Genomic DNA, 18,633 nt, shown 5'->3' on the forward strand with positions numbered 1-18,633 from the left:
ATGCATACAAGTCCTTTGGTTGATTTCTCCCCCCCATCTTTCTTTTTAAAATATATTCTTATTGATATCAGAGAGGAAGGGAGAGGGAGAGATAGAAACATGATGAGGATCATTGATCAGCTGCCTCCCACACGCCCCCTACTGGGGATCGAGCCCACAACCCGGGCATGTACCCTTGACCGGAATCAAACCTGGGACCCTTCAGTCTGGAGGCTCTATCCACTGAGCCAAACTAGCTAGGCTATTTTAAAATCATCTTTAAAAATTTCTCGAAATATGGGCACATTAAGTTACTTACTCTAGTTCCCATCTCACACTATCTGGAATGTTTTGTCTAATTGCACCAAAATTCACAAAAACTTTTGCATGCACAAATAATTTTTCATTATTCTGATCATCTTTGTTTTTTTGTTTTTGTTTTTTAAAATATACTTCTATTGATTTCAGAGAGGAAGGGAGAGCGAGATAGAAATATCGATGATGAGATAGAATCATTAATCACTGCCTCCTACATGCCCCCAGGGCATGTGCCCTTGACTGGAATCAAATCCGGGACCCTCCAGTCCACAGGCCAGTGCTCTATCCACTGAGCCAAACCAGCTAGGGCTGATCATCTTTGTTTTTAACAGGGCTTTGCAGCATCTATTAGGTATTTACTAAGTATTATTGAATAATCAGTTGACTTCAGTGTCATTATGGCTTAGAGCTGTAGTTTGAGGAGTTTTTAATAGTCTACGACTTCGTTCCAGCCTGTATACCAGACATGCATTTCTAAAGTTGGGATACTTCAAAGGCATTGTGGATGGCTTTCACATACCCATCTTTCTAAGCACTAGCAGAAACACCAGTTTTCTTTAAAATAGACAGACCTACTGGTAAATGTCTAAAGCACATTTGGGGGGAAGGGAGATGCACTACCGTGTTTGCAGGATCTAATGTCTGTTGTGCTGGACTTGCGTACTGTTCTAATAAACTGTTTCACTTCCAATAATCATCTCAAAGCATGTACAATGTGCTTTTCTTTCATTGCATTAAAGATGTTAACATATTTCTTCTTTATCCTGGTCTGTCTGGGGAAATGGTAAACAGAAGAAGTAAGCTCATGAAATTGGAATCCAGAAGCAATATTTAGCTTACTACTTTAATATATTGTAGAGGAGTAGTTCCAATCAATTAAGATTTTACCTTTGGAAGTGGATTATGGCTGCATGTACAATAGATAAATACTCAGAAATGGTGATTGTACTGGGCCATCATCCTATTTGAAATCTAGTATTATACAATAACTTACTATTTACACACTGACCTGTATGCTAAGCATTTTGCTTATACCTTTTAATTTTCTAAGCTATCCAGTGAGGTTTGCTATTCTCTTTTAACAGTAGAGGAGACTGAAGTTTAGAGAGGTTAAGTGACTTGCCCAAGGTCCCAGAATTGGGCATGCAAAACTCTATTCTTAAATGTAATTGTAGAATTTATATTTCCTGTTTTGTGGTTGTATATTTTCAATCATTAAGAACTCAGGAAAGATAATGGAAGAAAATAAAACATGCCTCTTATTCTTGAAATGAATGCTCTCATCTTCCTACCACCTTCAACTTTTTGGATTCATAGAAGTGTTATACAGTGTATTACAAATAAGTAGTACAGATGAAGGGTAGAAAGTTTAATTTGGAATAGCATTATGCTTTAATAAAATCTTATTTATCCTAAATATATTTACTTAATGTTTCCAGCCATCTCTAGTTCACCCAAAAAACAAGTATGTTTCCAGGAAGCATTTATTCATAAAGGAGCCTCTCAGACTCAGATTTCATTTACTCCTATTTCAACAGGCACTGGGGGTTCCTAGCTATGACAATTGATTAGAAGCAACAAATCTAGGACAGTACCAAGCAGTGCTGTTACAGATAGAAGGGCTGACTTTTGGTATAAAGCTCTTAGTGGTAAAGAAAAAGCAAACCTAAAAGCAGACAATTTTAAGAGTTGTTTTGCAATCCTTACCTTTAGTGCACTCCAGGAGTAGTACTCATGATCATCAGCTGATTAAATCACAGTACTGTAATTGATCAGAATGATAATCCTGAGTATTTCTTTTGAAAGTAAATTATGCTAGATAGACTCTAATGAGATGGGTTTTCATTTACAAAAGAAGGCAGATTATCCTGGATAAATGCATGAAGCATTATCATACTCAGTTGGGTACAATATGTCCTTATCTTTTAACTTTACAAAGGGCTCCTTTAAAGAAGTTTTGCTATTGTTGAAGTTCACAGTTTGGCCTATCAGTGCTGCAGATGACTCAAAAGTGTATCTATGTGACTGGGGAGAAGAAAACCCTTACATCTCCTTGCTGCTGGATTTTGCAATTAGCTTGCAGAACCGATTCTCCTCAGACTGTGGGGATTGCTCTGTACATCCTATAAATTATTTACGCCCTGATGGTTCTAAATGACTACATTAATGGCACCTCTGGCTCCACATGATATCAAGAACCTTAATAATTCATCATTTATTACAGATACATCCCTGTAGGTTAACATGAGTGGGAGCTGAGTTTACAACACTGAGATAAGGCCTTCTCTGAAACTTTTACTTTCCAAACATTATATCCGTAAATATTTAGTCGTATTTAAAAAATAAGGGAAAGACTATTGACTCTTACACAGCTTTAGACTCTTTAGGTGATTTTATATATATATATATATATATATATATATATATATATATATATTATTGATTTCAGAGAGGAAGGGAGAAGGGGGGGGGAGAGAGAGAGAGAAACATCAATGATGAGAGAGAATCATTGATTGGCTGCCTTCTGCACGCCCCCTACCAGAGATCGAGCCTATAGTCCGCGTATGTGCCCTTGACCAGAATCGAACCTGGGACCCGTCAGTCTGCAGGCTGACGCTCTATTCACTGAGCAAAACCAGCTAGGGCTCTTTAGGTGATGTTTATCAAGCATAGATTACTTCAAGTTTTTTAGTATATTTTAGGGATATGTCAAAGGGGAAAAAATCTTTGAAAGACAGTTTTCCATTTCAGAACTCTTGCTTTAAAAACAAACAGGCAAACTAGCATTAAATTATCCAAAGTAAATGGAATTAATGATTGGCCACTGGGAAGAATAGTGAGAGACTTTAAAAAAATTACCTAAATTCTTTTCTCTCTTTATTTTTTTCCAAAATTATCCAAATTCTTAATCTAAGAGTTTTATATCTGATATTTGAAGTCTTTGAATCAGTCTTCTTCAGCCTTTTGGGAGTACTTTTAAAAAAAGAAATAGGACCCAGTGCACCAAGGTTGCAGGTTTGATCTCTTTCTGGTCAGGGCATATTCAAGAAGCAACCAATGAATGCATAAATAAGTGGAACAACAGATTGATGTTTCTCTCTTTCTCTCTCTCCCCCTACTCCCCCCCTCTCTTCATCTCCCCACTCCTCTCCTTCCCTCTCTCACCCACTTCTCCCTCTCACTTCTCTCAAATCAATCAGTAAATAAAATTTATTTAAAAAATAGAAAGAAAAAGAAATAGGAAAGGCATGCCATAGAGAGCAGGAGTGTGTTTGTACACTCATATATGCACATGTCATATAATTAAATTCCAGGGTGAAATTTAGCTATAAAAGAAAGTTAATCACGTTTCCAGTGAAGGGTAATAGTGGAGTTGATGTTGAATTTATGTTTACAGTTTTGGAGTGACAACACTTCTTAGTACTATAAATACTGCTTTCAAAAAAGTCATAAAGGTTAGAAACATTGACAGTGTTTGTAATCCTAGCACTTAGCACAGTGCCTGGCACATGGGTCAGTACAAGTTTGCATAAATACATGATGCTGAAATCACCCCATATAATTCTAGTTAGAAATCTGGTGTTTTGATAAGTTAAATAGCTACACCGATTTATACTAGTTGCTTTCTACGATAATACTACTTTGGGAGTATATTCCTGTTCACTTTTAGTGTTTTTTTAATTTATGTAATGTGGATTCGTTGCAGAAGGGTCCAGAGAACCTCATTACATGGGGTTCTGACCTATGAAGCATATATTTTTAAGACAATATTGTTCTGTAGAGAGGCTCCAAAGTGTTTCAGGTATCCTTTGGGTTCCATTGAAATGCCTTAGGAGTTCATTAAAGATACTGAGAAAATTGCTCTTCCCCCAGTAGAGACACTGGATGGTTTTTGCTGGTACTAAATTCAAAGTGGTTTATACCATGTTGAGTTTACCAACTTATACCAAGTTGAGTTTTAATTTGATTGCTTTCTATTTCTGTAATAATGGTTTTCTTTAAAACTGATTATTTAGTCATCCTTGACGTCCAGATGTCAGTGATGGGTACAGTCAAGAGTTACACTGCCAGGGAGATTAGAGTTTAGAAAGGCATTAGAAGCACTGTCATTAAAATGACAGCCCTTAATCTGTAAAAGGAAAAAAATTAAATTTCAGCAAGCATGTGATGTAAAATTAAGTCATAGTATGCTAGTCTTCTATACAGATAATATTAGTTCTGTTTACCAGACCAGCCACCTTGTAGCAGAATATGGAATATCTAACTTAAATTAGAACAGTTGTATTTCTCCTTCAGTTGAAACATTGTAATAAGTAAACATCTTTCAGTTGTATGAAATTGTGTGTTTGCTGTTTAGTAGCAAATATGATTTGGATCAAGTTTCTGAATATAAGATTTTTATGTGGGACGAATTCATATATTTTTCCCTTATATTTCTCAACACTCTTTTCCATTCATGAGTGTTTTTCAGCTGATACCTGGTGCCAGATATCTTGGGATAAAGGTTTTAGAACAGTTGTGGAAAAGTGATGGTTTGGTCTAGTCTTAGTTATGTTATGGTGTAAGTTAAGCTCTTAAATGAAGGTGACTGGTTTTATAGATGGGCAGACATGAATCTAGCGGAGAACAAATTATTCCATGATAAAGACATTGTTCAAACCTGCATGCATCTGTCAACTGCCTGGGTGGCAGAGTGAGATAAAGTGATCTGTAATGTTTCTCTGGTGTGCCGCTATTACTAGCCATATTGTAATATGTAATGAATCTCTTGGGCAGACAGCTTGTGTGGGCTGGATTCCACCTCAGTCTTGTAAAGATGCCTGGAAGCATCAAGGCGAATTTTTTAAAGCCTATTTAAATATTTAGACTAATGGCTAATTTTAGTGAAATCTCTGCTATATTTAATAAACTATTTGCTAGAAGTGAGATTTCAAGTTTATGGCTTCCTCACTTATCTGCTATGTGACCTTGGATTGACAAATTATTAATCTCTGCCCATTCTGTACCAGGAAGGGAAGATTATAAGAGTATTTGCCTCATAAAGTTGTGTGGAATTAGGCAGTTCATATGTATAAAGTGTATAGAAGAGTGAGTTTCTGGCACTTAAACATTAGCTGCCGCCACTGCCATCATCATCTACATAATTGGGAGTGAGATAAATTTACCTTCCCTGAAGCTAGATTGTTTATTTATTTATTTATTTATTTAATTATTATTTTTTTAAAAAAATATATTTTATTGATTTCTTACAGAGAGGAAGGGAGAGGGATAGAGAGTTAGAACCATCGATGAGAGAGAAACATCGATCAGCTGCCTCCTGCACATCTCCCACTGGGGATGTGTCCGCAACCCAGGTACATGCCCTTGACCGGAGTCGAACCTGGGACCTTTCAGTCCACAGGCCGACGCTCTATCCACTGAGCCAAACCGGTTTCGGCTGTCTTTTTTTTTAAAGGAAGACCACTTCTCTATCAAGGATGTGGTCAACCCCAATTCTAATATAGAAGCTCACTGTCTTGACTTGTGAAATCTACAAGTTTATCTTCAGCTAAAGTGTGATATAATATAGTACAGTGTTATATATTATACTATATATTATGTAAATATTACTTTAAAAAGTACATATTACTTTATATTATATTACTTTAAAAAGTACATAAAGTATAGTATATTATAATAAAGTATACTATCACTAAAATGGATGAAGAAATTTATAACATTCTGTGAAGTGATCTACAAAATGTATTGTTAAGAGAAAAGAGCAAGGGCAAAGTAGGGTACAAATTATTCTACCACTTACGTAAAAATTTTCTGGTACATACATAAATGTCCGTCAGGTTACACAGAAATGTGATGTTTTCATTTGTTGGTGTGGGGGAGGGAAATTGGATGGCTGGAGACAAGGTAAATTTTTATTCATCCTTTATAAACATTCTTTTTGTCTTTCCTACTCAAATTTACATTTGAAGGGCTTTCAGATTCCTATTTTAGTTTTTTTCTTTAAGTCTGCTTTCCAACACTAACTTAAGAATTTTTTTTGTCCTCTATTAGGGATTTGAGTCATAATCGGTTGTCTAACTGGAACATCAGCTTGGAATCTCAGACATTACAAGAAGTGTAAGTTATTTTACTTAAATTTACATTAAATTCGAGGTGATTTAGAAATACTGTCAAAAACTTGAAGGAAAAACATTTACATTAAAAGACATTGTTTAGAAATATAAACTGACATCTTTAGCTTTATTGTCACAAACTCTCGGCATTGTGCCGTTGGGTTGGGTAGGGATCACCAACCCTAAATTGCAAACTGTAGAAACAGTCTTCCTTGGGGCCAAAAGTAAGATTTTTCCTCTTTTGAGAGTAAATATGCTGGGTTTGTATTTTGCCATTAAAACTCTGTTGTATAAACTCTTTTTTATGTCTTTTTTTGTTTTAATAGTTTATTGATTTTTAGAGAGAGAGGAAGGGAGAGAGAGAAACATCAATGTGAGAGCGGAACATTGATCGGCTGCCTCCTGCACGCCCCCTACTGAGGATTGAGCCCTGACTTGGAATCGAACCAGCAACCTTTCGGTGCATGGGATCACGCGCTATCAATTGAGCCACACCGACCAGGGCTTTTTTTTTTTTTATGTCTTGACTCATCTAAAATGGGAGCATCATGTCGAAAGTAGATTTACATGAAATATAATACTGTTGGTATCATTTGGAATGTGATGGTTAATAATTCAACTTTCCACTTTACTGAAGTGCTTCCTTTAATACTGAGATGTATTACTATGTATTCTTTGGAGGAAATTTTCTAAAATAGGTATTATTAATATCAGTTATTGCATTGTAATGTTCCCAGAGGCACAAGTATCGAGCCTATTGTACCTTTACCTTAAACACCCCTGGAACCCTCAGATTTATTTTCTTTTTAGTTTCCTGCTGACAGGGTAAGTCGTGCACTCATTGTTCCTGCGTTCTCTCCTTGCCTGTCTCGAGGTGACTGCTTCTGTTCTGCTGCAGAGTGAATAGACAATTAATAGACTTATTAGCTGAGAGCAGCACTGAGGAAAGATGTGAAAATGCTTCAGTAGGAAGTGCATGAGCTTTCATTACATGGGCTTTGTAACTTCAGTGGGTTCTTTGGAGGCCTTTTACTTCAGGTTTTTTCCTGTATTTTTTATTGTTGAGGTTGTTCATTGATTGAAAACTAGGTTAATGGAGTGTGATTATATTAGATTTGCTACAAAAACATTTGAGACGATCTGGTCTAAAGAGCTGCTGGGATCAGATGGTGACATGTAAAATTTAATCACAGTCTCTCTCGGGGTTGGTTAATTTCATCTTTCTCAAGCAATTCTCCCTACTTAGAATAACTTTAAAATATATATGTATTTTTTCATATATGTGCATGTGTTTGTATTTTTAAAATTTATAATTCCATTATAAATATATAAAATGGATATGGCTGTGTTAATTATTCTTTCTTTGTTTAAGAAGGACCCAGATCAACTGTCATAAACATAACTATTCAAAGACTCTTGGTGGGATTAAAAATATTTAATGTGCAGAATATTTCCTAACCTTTTAAATACTGAGATCAATCATAGATCTATACCATGAAAAAGCATTTCTTATTAAAACCTCTAATTTCTCAGTATAAGACATTTAGTCTAACTCATTCTGAGTCATACAGGCTTCTTTCAGATGTGGCACCCGTCCTAAAGAATATGTATCAGGGCAGCGGTTCTCAACCTGTGGGTTGCGACCCCTTTGGGGTCAAACGACCATTTCACAGGGATTGCCTAAGACCATCGGAAAACACATATATAATTACATATTGTTTTTGTGATTAATCACTATGCTTTAATTATGTTCAGTTTGTAACAATGAAATTTGGGGGTCACCACAACATGAGGAACTGTATTTTGTGACATTAGGAAGGTTGAGAACCTCTGTATTAGGCAATAAACCAGAACTGAAGACATTTCTCTCACTAAACTTTGAAATCTTATTTTCCTTCTGACTAGGAAAATGAATTATAATGAACTAACAGAAATCCCATATTTTGGAGAACCAACCTCCAATATTACTGCATTGTCATTGTAAGTAAATAAGATTTCAGATCTTTTACTTAAATTATAAATAGTACACAGATTTTTTTGTTTGTTGGGTTTTGTTGTTGTAAGTACCCTTATTGTTGATCCCAATTATTTAACATTCTTGTGGCCTTGGGTGGATCACTGGCAGTAGCTTCAATATAATCTTTGTTTTGTAGAGTCCATAATATAATCGCAGAAATAAATGCAGAGGACTTCCAGTTTTACCCTGCTCTCGAGAGTTTAGATCTCAGTTCAAACATAATATCAGAAATCAAGACAGCTTCATTTCCTCGAATGCAGCTTAAATACCTGTAAGTGAAATAGAGTTTAAACTGGATTTACTTTAAAGTGCATTTCTGTTACTGTGATTATGATATGCTTACGTGAATCAAACCTACGGTCAGTTTTTTGGGGTTAGGGAGAATGTTTTTTTTCCCTCTCTCCCCTTAAAGAAAGAGTGCATTATTTTCAGAAAATATTGGTAAGTATCCAGGATAATTTTAAATTCTGGATTGTGTTTATTAACAGCTTTGTAAAAGATAGCTAGGAGTAGCTTGTTAAACGGCAGCTTAACCTATATAATGATGATGATAATTTGCATGTGCATTAGTGTTTTACAGTTTACAAGCATATTCACACATACTGTTTTAATCCAAATGAAGTAGTTATTATCCTTATTTTGCAGTCGAAGAAACAAAGCAGTTAAATGATTTGTAAAGTTGTGCTCAGCTGCCTAGTGGTAGAGCTGGGGCTCAGTCATAGACTTTGGGCAGCTTTCCTCTGTTAGAATTTTTGTTCCACTAATTTTTTGTTAATCATTTTTCATTTTAGGAATTTGAGTAATAATAGGATAACCATTTTGGAGGCTGGTTGCTTTGATAATTTATCGAGTTCCTTATTAGTGGTAAAGTTAAACCGTAACAGAATTAGCATGATTCCACCCAAGATCTTCAAGCTACCTCACCTCCAATTCTTGTGAGTAACTAAATAGATTATGAGATCATTTTTTCTTACAGTGTCTTTTCCTTTTTAATTATTATTGGAACAAATCAGCAAACAAGTTTTGTAATTGTAAAACTGTTTTTGTTAAAGGGAGCTTAAAAGAAACCGGATTAAAGTTGTGGAAGGTCTAACATTCCAAGGTCTGGATTCCTTAAAGTCTTTAAAAATGCAGCGGAATGGAATTAGCAAACTTAAGGATGGCGCTTTTTTTGGCTTGGATAACATGGAAGAATTGTAAGTACTATGAACTAGCATAGGAGATTGTTAGGAATGGGGTCTGACTGGGACTTTTTAGTGTCAAACAGCTAGGATAGCTGCGATAGTTGTACTTAGGTACATTAGTTCTTTTTCCCTTCTCTGATGTGAAATAAGTATACACAAAGCTCTGTAAGTTTTATTAAATAACTGGCATTTTTGCCGTCATTCTCATAAACATTTTCTCTAAATAGTTCATGTTCCTTTACTGTTTTGGCTGATGAAATTCATTAGAATTTACCCAGAATAGGTATACTATACCTCTTGGTGTCTTGATTTTATAGATCTGATATTTTAGACAGTCTTATTACCTTCTAGCACTAAATCTTAAGTAAGATCTAAATATTAATTGAATAGAACTCGTTGGCTCACTTGGGTTGAAGAAAGGTATATGTTTCTTTGAGTAAGACTTAATGAGTTTTGGAATCTTCCTATTGCACTGCTTGTTATGAAACGTACTTTCTCCTTTATTTCTCTAATTCTGCAGAGAACTGGAGCATAATAACCTTACAGAAGTGAACAAGGGGTGGTTGTATGGCTTGCGAATGTTACAACAGCTCTATGTGAATCAGAATGCTGTTGAAAGGATCAGCCCTGATGCATGGGAGTTCTGCCAAAGACTGTCTGAACTGTAAGTGTTGGTTGGCATTTCAGCGGAGTCTCTGAGGCTAGAGCAGGTTGGAATAAATCATTCCCACGGCCAGTAATAAAATCTGACATCCCTCTTTATTAGAAGTTTGTTGAAAGCTCTAAATTTATCATGTAAATAGAATTAGCCTATGAAAGTTGAATTAAAATAGAGTGAATTCCTTACCTTTCATGTATCCTGTTTTCAGTGATTTGTCCTATAACCAGTTGACCCGCCTGGATGAATCTGCCTTTGTGGGTCTGAGCTTACTGGAGAGATTAAATTTAGGGGACAACAGAGTCACTCACATTGCCGACGGTGTATTTAGGTTTCTCTCCAATCTTCAGACACTGTAAGTACACCTGTCCTCTTTTTTTCTTTTTTGCTAATTTTTTTTAAAGTAGTAAAGCAAATAAAACAATGAATCAGTTGCAAATTTATACATGGTAATATTTTGTGGTTCTTCTGTTCTATGCCTCAGTGGAAGATAGTCTTACTTGTCTCTATCTCCACGCCTAAATCTTACTTATCTCTAGTCAGTTCTGTCTGTACTTTAATTCTGAATTAACCAACTAAACAACAAAGCATCTCTTGTGCCCGTTACTGTGGAACAAAACACAGTTGCTAGTGTCAGGAATGCACATTTTCTTCTTCCTCTGACCTTGAGCCGTGTTATTTCTTAGAAAATTAAAATGAGCTTTGTTAGCTTTCACCTCAAGTAAAGATATAGCTAAATGGGAAGAGTGATTTCCTATCTCCTTAGTGATATTATGTATGTCTTGTAAAGAGAAAAGCTTTATGCTTTAATATGAGACGACTTAAGGAAGCAAGTAATCACCTTTAACTGGTATTTCTTCCATCAGGACATGGTGTGGTGCAGTTGCATTTCCTCTGAGAATTGAGCAGGGGATTTTAAAAGATCCATACTTTTCCTTTTAAAGAAAACAGTGATTCCCCCTAAGCACATGGGTATATCATACTTGCTTCCCAGGGGACATGTTTAATTGCCGAGGAGAGGTGAAACTATATGGACATGACTCTTTGTCAGCCATTTTAGGTTAAGGGCCCAGGGGAAGGCTTGAATCGCCCAGAAATCCCATTAGTCTGTATCAGATTTGTAGGCTATATCTCCTGTATCTTGAAATCCTCCTGCTTTTTGCAGGATCCTGACTATAACTTTTAATATGCTAACACATTTAGTGGCTATTAGCTAGTGTGATTGATACTCTTAGCAGGTTGCTTAATTTATTAAGGCCAGCTTAATTCTTATTAGCTTATGAGAATCAGTTTTTATATGCTTATCAGAGATATTCTTTTTTAAAAAAAGAGTTATTCATCATAACTTAACTGGTAAAATAAAGATAAAAATTATCATTGCCATGCCAGAATGGTGCTTGGTGTTATAATGGTCACGTTGACTAATATAGCCTGTTTTTCCCTGACATTTTTTTAGAAACTTAAGAAACAATGAAATTTCATGGGCCATAGAAGATGCTAGTGAAGCCTTTGCTGGACTCACAAGTCTCACTAAATTGTATGTATTTAAAATATTTATGTATATCGATAAGGGTATATTGTCAGGAACCCATTGTAAATGTGATTGGACTATATCTGTTTGCTGTGGCTGGGAGGTCTGAGCCTTTTGATTTATTCACTAAAGGAAGAAGCTTTTTTAAAAAAATCCAATATGATTTTATTGATTTTTAAAGAGAAAAACATTGGTGTGAGAGAGAAATATCAATCAGTTGGCTCCAATATGCACCCCAACCGGGGATCAAACCTGCAACCTTTTCTATGTACGGGACGATGCTCCAACCAACTGAGCCACCTGGCAAGGGCTAAAGGAAGAAACTTGGTTGATTATTAAGTTTCTTTGTTTTGAGGTGTTTTTTTTTTTTTTTTTTTTTAATTTTGTTTTTTGTGGTGGGGCACTTTCTAACAAAAGAGCATTCCTATGGGCACATAAAGAAAAGTTGTTTATGGAACTAGAATTTCTGTTTAAGTGAAAAAATGCACTGAGAAACAAGAGCTGAACCAGTAATCTACTTAATCATGTGAGATTGATGGGTAATTTAACAAGAGAGGATTCTCTCAAGTAAGATTTTAGCTATTCTCCCATGAGAATTTTTTCAAGGCTTCACACCTGTCTGAATTTCTTTGACCTGGTGACCTTTCCCTAAGAAGGCAGAAACGGGGACTGTCATTCAGTTTCTTACATGAAAACTGCCTGTGTGTCAGTGGTCAGGAGGGTCGTTCACAGGTACCTCATTGAGTTCTCACATCTTAATAGAGACCTTCATTCTCTGCTTTGCATTGGTTAGTCATAAATGTTTGCAGCTTTCATAAAAATGCATGTTTAGCTTATTTTCACCTTTTATAGGTAAATGTTTGATTTAATGAATTTAATTTTGTTTAGTGGAGCACTTTATTAGAAAGGTCTGTTTGTATTTCAGAATCTTACAAGGAAATCAGATTAAGTCAATTACAAAGAAAGCATTCATTGGTCTTGAATCCCTTGAGCATCTGTAAGTATTTTGCATATGTTTTTCTACTGTATAAATAATTTTTGCTATTAGCAGAGGTTTTCATGACTATTTAAAGTCTTTATAGAACTTAATTATAGAAATGGTGACTAATAATGTTTTGTTTCTCTTCATTTCAGAGATTTGAACAACAATGCTATAATGTCTATCCAAGAAAATGCTTTTTCTCAGACTCGCTTGAAAGAACTGTATGTAACTGAAGTATTTTTTTTATCAATTAGATCATTATCCATGCTTGTACTTAAAGTGAGATGAATGTGACCCAGATGTTTTCAAAAGCACACAATTCAGGCAGGAAAAAAAAGTGTCAATATGCAATTATTTTAGTGGCTGGATATAATTTAAAAATAACCCAACATTGAAAAGCGCAGTGTGGCACCAGGACCTCTATTTGCCTGTGCTTATAGTTGGCACTGATTCTTGTGCTTTATGTATACCTGACTGTTCCTTTCCTCCCTTTCCCCCTTTCTTTTTGGATTATTAGAAACATGTATTCAATTCTTACACCTTGGGGTGGGTTACACTTAGGGATTATGTCATTTTTTGGAGATGATCTAGCACTTTCAATATAATGGTCAGAAAGGATGTCTCTGATCTGTTCAAGCTACTGAAATGTTCAAAACTGCATATAGTTGTTATAGAAAAATACATATTATACCTTTTTTTCATTCATGATTTTAAAAAAAATTGCTTTTAATGGTTTCGAGATTTCATTGGGATGGGGTGGAGTGGAGTGGTAACAAATTCGACTATTCGGCCAGTGGTTAGAATCAAGGGCCAATAACATTTATCTTGCCCTACCTGAAAGCTGTTTAAAGGAATGTCTGTAGACCAGAACTGGTTCATGATGGGATATGGATAGAAATGTGTTGTAAAACCTTTAAAAGAGTTTGACATTACTGTGACACTTGTTCAACTTTATAAAAATGTTGATCTATAACAGACAGGAAATTTTATGAACCCGTTCTTCACCAGGTAGTTTGAGATGCACTGGAAGTGTGCTAGTTCAAACTGCCTGCGTTCAAATTCTTGCTCCATTACTCACAACTATGTGACATCAGGTAAACTGATTAGCCTAAGACTGTTTTCCTACTTAAAATGACAATAGCACCCTCCTCAGGGCTGGTGAGTTTAATATGAGATTAATTTAGTCACTCAAGGAGTTTATTGTCATCTTCTATGTAAAGCATTGTTCAAGACAAAGTCTCTGTTTCATAGTATATTACAATAAATTTTAGTAAGGAAGATAGGTAATGAATCAATGGATATCTACACTAATAAAAGAGACATGCAAATTGACCATACCTTCATGACACCCACTAGCCAAAAGAGGAGTGAGTATGTAAATTAACCCAACAATGATGGCAGGTTAATTTGCATACACAAGCACTCAGTGGCCAGGGGCGGGACAGGACAGGATGCTTGCGTCGTCACCATGGCGACGACACAGGCGTTCCGCGCTGCCCTGGGCCTCTGGGCAGCGTGGGAAGGCTAAAAGGTGGCTCCGGCTGGTGCAAAGGCAGTGCCAGCAGCCAGGGGAAGGAAGGCCCATTCTTGCACGAATCTTGGTGCATCCGGCCTCTAGTATTCATATAAGGTCATAAGTGGCTTTTGCCAACTATAGTGCATTATATTATCCTACAGGAATACACATTCAGAATTTTGAATAAACAGTATCCTGTCTAATAAAGAGGTAATAAGCAAATTGACCATCACTCCAACACACAAGATGGCCGCCCCCATGTGGTCAAAGATTGCCGCTCCCATGTTGACACAAGATGGCCGGCAGGGGAGGGCAGTTGTGGGCGATCAGGCTGGCAGGGGAGGGCATTTGGGTGGACCAGGCTGGCAGGGGAGGGCAGTTGGGGGGGAACCAGGCTGGCAGGGGAGGGCACTTAGGGGCAGTTGGGTCAGCAGGGGAGCAGTTAGGTGTCGATCAGGCTGGCAGGAGAGTGGTTAGGGGGTGATTAGGCAGGCAGGCAAGCGGTTGGGAGCTAGCAGTCCTGGATTGTGAGAGGGATGTCCGACTGCCCGTTTAGGCCCGATCCCACTGGTATCGGGCCTAAACGGGCAGTCGGACATCCCTCGAGGGGTCCCAGATGGGAGAGGGTGCAGGCTGGGCTGAGGGGGACACACACACACACACACACACACACACACACTGTGCATGAATTTTGTGCACCGGGCCTCTAGTCCTATCTAATAAAAGCCTAATATGCAAATCAACTGAATGGGGGAAGACTAGTTGCTATGACACGCACTGACCACCAGGGGGCAGACGCTCAATACAGGAGCTGCTCCCTGGTGGTCAGTGTGCTCCCACTGGGGGAGCGCCACTCAGCCATAAGCCAGGCTCATGGCTGGCACGCATAGTGTCAGTGGCGGGAGCCTCTCACGCTTCTGCTGCAGGCAGGCAGGCAGTAAGGAGCGATGGGTCCTGGACTGTGAGAGCCCTGGACTGCAAGAGGGATTTCTGACTGTCAGCTTAGCCCCAGGGGGACCGGGCCTAAGCCAGCAGGTGGACATCCCTCGGGCTGGACTATGAGAGAGGGCTCAGGCCAGGCTGAGGGACCTCCCCACCCCCAGTGCATGAATCTCGTACACCAGGCCTCTAGTGTATTATATTATCAGGTAATAAATGTTCTGATGAAAAGCAAAGCTGGGTCAAAGGTATGTAGAGTGGCAGGGATTGCTATTTTATATGAAGCAGAGAGAAAAGGCTTTCTGAAGATAACAGCATTTGAGCCAGGGATGAAATGGCAAACCATTGAATACTGGCCAGAGGGCATCCAGGCACAGGGAAGAGCAATTGAAATGGCCCTAAGTTAGGAGCATGCTTCTTGTGCTTGACACTGGTGTGGCTGGACAACAAGAGCAGGGGAGGAGTGGGAGGAGTTGAGGACAGGGAGTTAATAAGCAAGAGCCAGGGCATGTAGGATGTAGCACCTTATAGGTCATGAGGAATTAGGACCCCTCTCCTCTCGCCCCCCAAAACATTAGTAAACTTGGGAGAGTTTTGAGATGCTCAGCACAGAGCCTGGCACATTGAAAAGATTGAATAAATAATATTAAAAATAAAATGTTACGGTAATTATCATTAGTTATTTTCTGCCAGAATTTTTAAGTGGCCTTTTTTTTTTTTTTTTAAATTCTTGTATATGACCTCAGTTCAAAATGTAATTTAGGTAGTAGATGAAAGCACATATTATAGTTCATTCTTCAGAGAGTCATTTTAGTAATACGGGAATTGATTTGAACAAATTGCTAATGCAGGAACTATAATACAGCCTTTTTTACTGAGAAGTTTTGGTTACTTTATTTAATTTTTTAAAATTGATTTTAGAGCCGAAACCGGTTTGGCTCAGTGGATAGAGCGTCGGCTTGCGGACTGAAAGGTCCCAGGTTCGATTCCGGTCAAGGGCATGTACCTGGGTTGCGAGCACATCCCCAGTGGGAGATGTGCAGGAGGCAGCTGATCGGTGTTTCTCTCTCATCGATGTTTCTAACTATCTATCTCTCTCCCTTCCTCTCTGTAAAAAATCAATAAAATATATTAAAAAAAAAAATTGATTTTAGAGAGAGGAAGGGGTGGGGGATGGGGAAGAAGGGAAGCGGGGAGAAAGAGAGAGAAATCGCTCTATTGCCTCCTGTACATGCCCAGACCAGGGATGGAACCTGCAACCTGGGTATGTGCCTTGACCGGGAATTGAACCTGCCACCTTTTGGTGTATGGTTACTTTAAATCTAAGTCATATTTATAATACTTTTTACATCAACACTTATTTAAAATGCTACATTTTTTTTGGTATTGTTTACAATACTTTGTGAAAATTTGAGGGGAGAGTTGCATATAAATTGAAAATATTTTGCATTGAAATTATCATGGTAGAAAAATTAGAAAGTACCGTTAAATCAAAAGGGAGAGAAAGATCCCAAATCCCTACTACTTAAAGACAAGGACTGTTAATGTTTTGGTATCTATCTATCCACATACTGAGAGAATGCCGGGTACTCTCTTAGGCACTTGTGGGCAGGGTCCGTTAGCATGCAAAGGATAGAAAGATGCAGAGAAAGAGAAGTGAAGGGAACTAAAGTGAATTCAGTGGTTTCTGTGGCCAGGCACTGTGCTAAATACTTTATTTAAAATTGTTTTTGAGGTAGGCACTTTCAGTCCCGTTTTCCAGAGATAGAAACAGATTTTGGAGACATTCAGTATCTTGCCTAATGTAAGTAGCGGAATTAGTCCAGGCCTCATGGGTCCAGTTTATACCTAAGAAACCGTAAATCAGACATCGTTCCTCTGTTCTTAACCGTCCAGTGGCTTCCCATCACACATAAGGAAAACAACAACTCAGTTCTTAGTTTATAAAGCACTTGCGTGGACTGGCTCTCCCTGCCCAGCTCTCTGACCTCATTCTGTCACCATCCCTCAGTTTCCTCTGTCTGCCACACACTTAACCACAAGTCTTTTTGCTATTTGCTGTCACTTTTCTTGGGTCGTCGTCCAAATGTCATCTCTTCAAAGAACCTTTCCCTGACCACTCTACCTAAACTGGTAGCTGCTATCTCAGGGTCATTGCCTAGCTTTGTTTTTCTTGATAGCACTTACTATCTGACATTATACTTGCATTTATTTGTTTTTTGCTTAAATACAAAAGCTCTGTGAAGGATATATTCCCACAGCCTACAATATCTGGCATGTTGTAGACTTCAGTATTTCTCTATGATTGAATGAATGAATGAATGTAACATAAGAATTCTTTAATGCATAAGGTAACTTTTGGCCTGCTTAATTAAAATTATCCTTGATAAAACATGGCTTTTGTTATATCCTTAAAGACTGAAACTTCTTTGGAATCAGATCTTTGGTACTTTACACCAAACTTTAAAAGTAAATGAGGGACCATTAAAAGAAAACACTGATTTTTTTAATATACAGGGTGGGGCAAAAGTAGGTTAACAGTTATAGTACAAATAAATAATAATTAATAAATAATATAAGAATAAATTTTGTTTCATACACTCAAAACTTTAGCTACTTTTGCCCCACTCTGTATGTTTTATAGGCCTATTACAGACCAAAAATGATTTTTCTTTTTTTTTTTTTTTTTTAAATATATTTTATTGATTTTTTACAGAGAGGAAGGGAGAGAGATAGAGAGTTAGAAACATCGATGAGAGAGAAATATTGATCAGCTGCCTCCTGCACGCCCCCCACTGGGGATATGCCCGCAACCCAGGTACATGCCCTTGACTGGAATCGAACCTGAGACCTTTCAGTCCGCAGGCCGACACTCCATCCACTGAGCCAAACCGGTTTCGGCCAAAAATGATTTTTCAAGGGTTCTTAGTTTAAGTTATAGCACACATTGCCACAGGCTGAAGTGTGTTCAGTCTCGAAGTAATTTGAAAAAATTATATCCTCCACAACAAAGATGTGTTTATGCTCCAGCATATAAAGCTTTTTTCCCTAAACTTTTCTGGGGGAATTTTAAACCTTAAACATTTAAAGAAAGGTAAAGGAACATTCAAATACCCTTTACCTAGATTCACCAATTATTAACTTTTTGCTAAATTTGTTATCTATTTCTCTCTCTCACCCCCTCCTTCTCTCTTTCTCTCCCATTACATCTTTGTCTGTCTATCTCTCTACACACACAGAGATAGATACATATACATACACACTGCAATTTTGCTAAACCATTTGAAAGTAAGTTGGAAACATGACAGTTCACTTCTAAATATCATTCAGCATGTATTTCCTAAAAACAAGGATCTTTTCCCACATTACCACAGCACTGTTGTCACACCCAGTGAA

General features: G+C 37.5%; 1 protein-coding gene across 5 annotated transcripts in view; it reads left to right on the forward strand.

Moving 5' to 3' along the window:
- Window positions 1–18,633, forward strand: part of LRIG2 (leucine rich repeats and immunoglobulin like domains 2) — a 41,501-nt gene that overhangs the window by 13,191 nt on the left and 9,677 nt on the right. For all 5 annotated transcript variants that reach the window (XM_070397453.1, XM_070397455.1, XM_070397454.1 and 2 more), the window contains exons 2-11: window positions 6,349–6,414; window positions 8,316–8,390; window positions 8,564–8,698; window positions 9,219–9,362; window positions 9,480–9,623; window positions 10,132–10,275; window positions 10,481–10,624; window positions 11,726–11,806; window positions 12,726–12,797; window positions 12,935–13,003. In XM_070397453.1, the coding sequence (XP_070253554.1) occupies window positions 6,349–6,414; window positions 8,316–8,390; window positions 8,564–8,698; window positions 9,219–9,362; window positions 9,480–9,623; window positions 10,132–10,275; window positions 10,481–10,624; window positions 11,726–11,806; window positions 12,726–12,797; window positions 12,935–13,003 (1,074 nt within the window). The remainder of the gene's footprint in view (window positions 1–6,348; window positions 6,415–8,315; window positions 8,391–8,563; window positions 8,699–9,218; window positions 9,363–9,479; window positions 9,624–10,131; window positions 10,276–10,480; window positions 10,625–11,725; window positions 11,807–12,725; window positions 12,798–12,934; window positions 13,004–18,633) is intronic.

This window comes from Myotis yumanensis, unplaced genomic scaffold (assembly GCF_028538775.1).
Source record: "Myotis yumanensis isolate MYYU_CA2020_CCGP unplaced genomic scaffold, mMyoYum1.0.hap1 SCAF_17, whole genome shotgun sequence".
In the NCBI taxonomy this organism is placed as follows: domain Eukaryota; kingdom Metazoa; phylum Chordata; class Mammalia; order Chiroptera; family Vespertilionidae; genus Myotis; species Myotis yumanensis.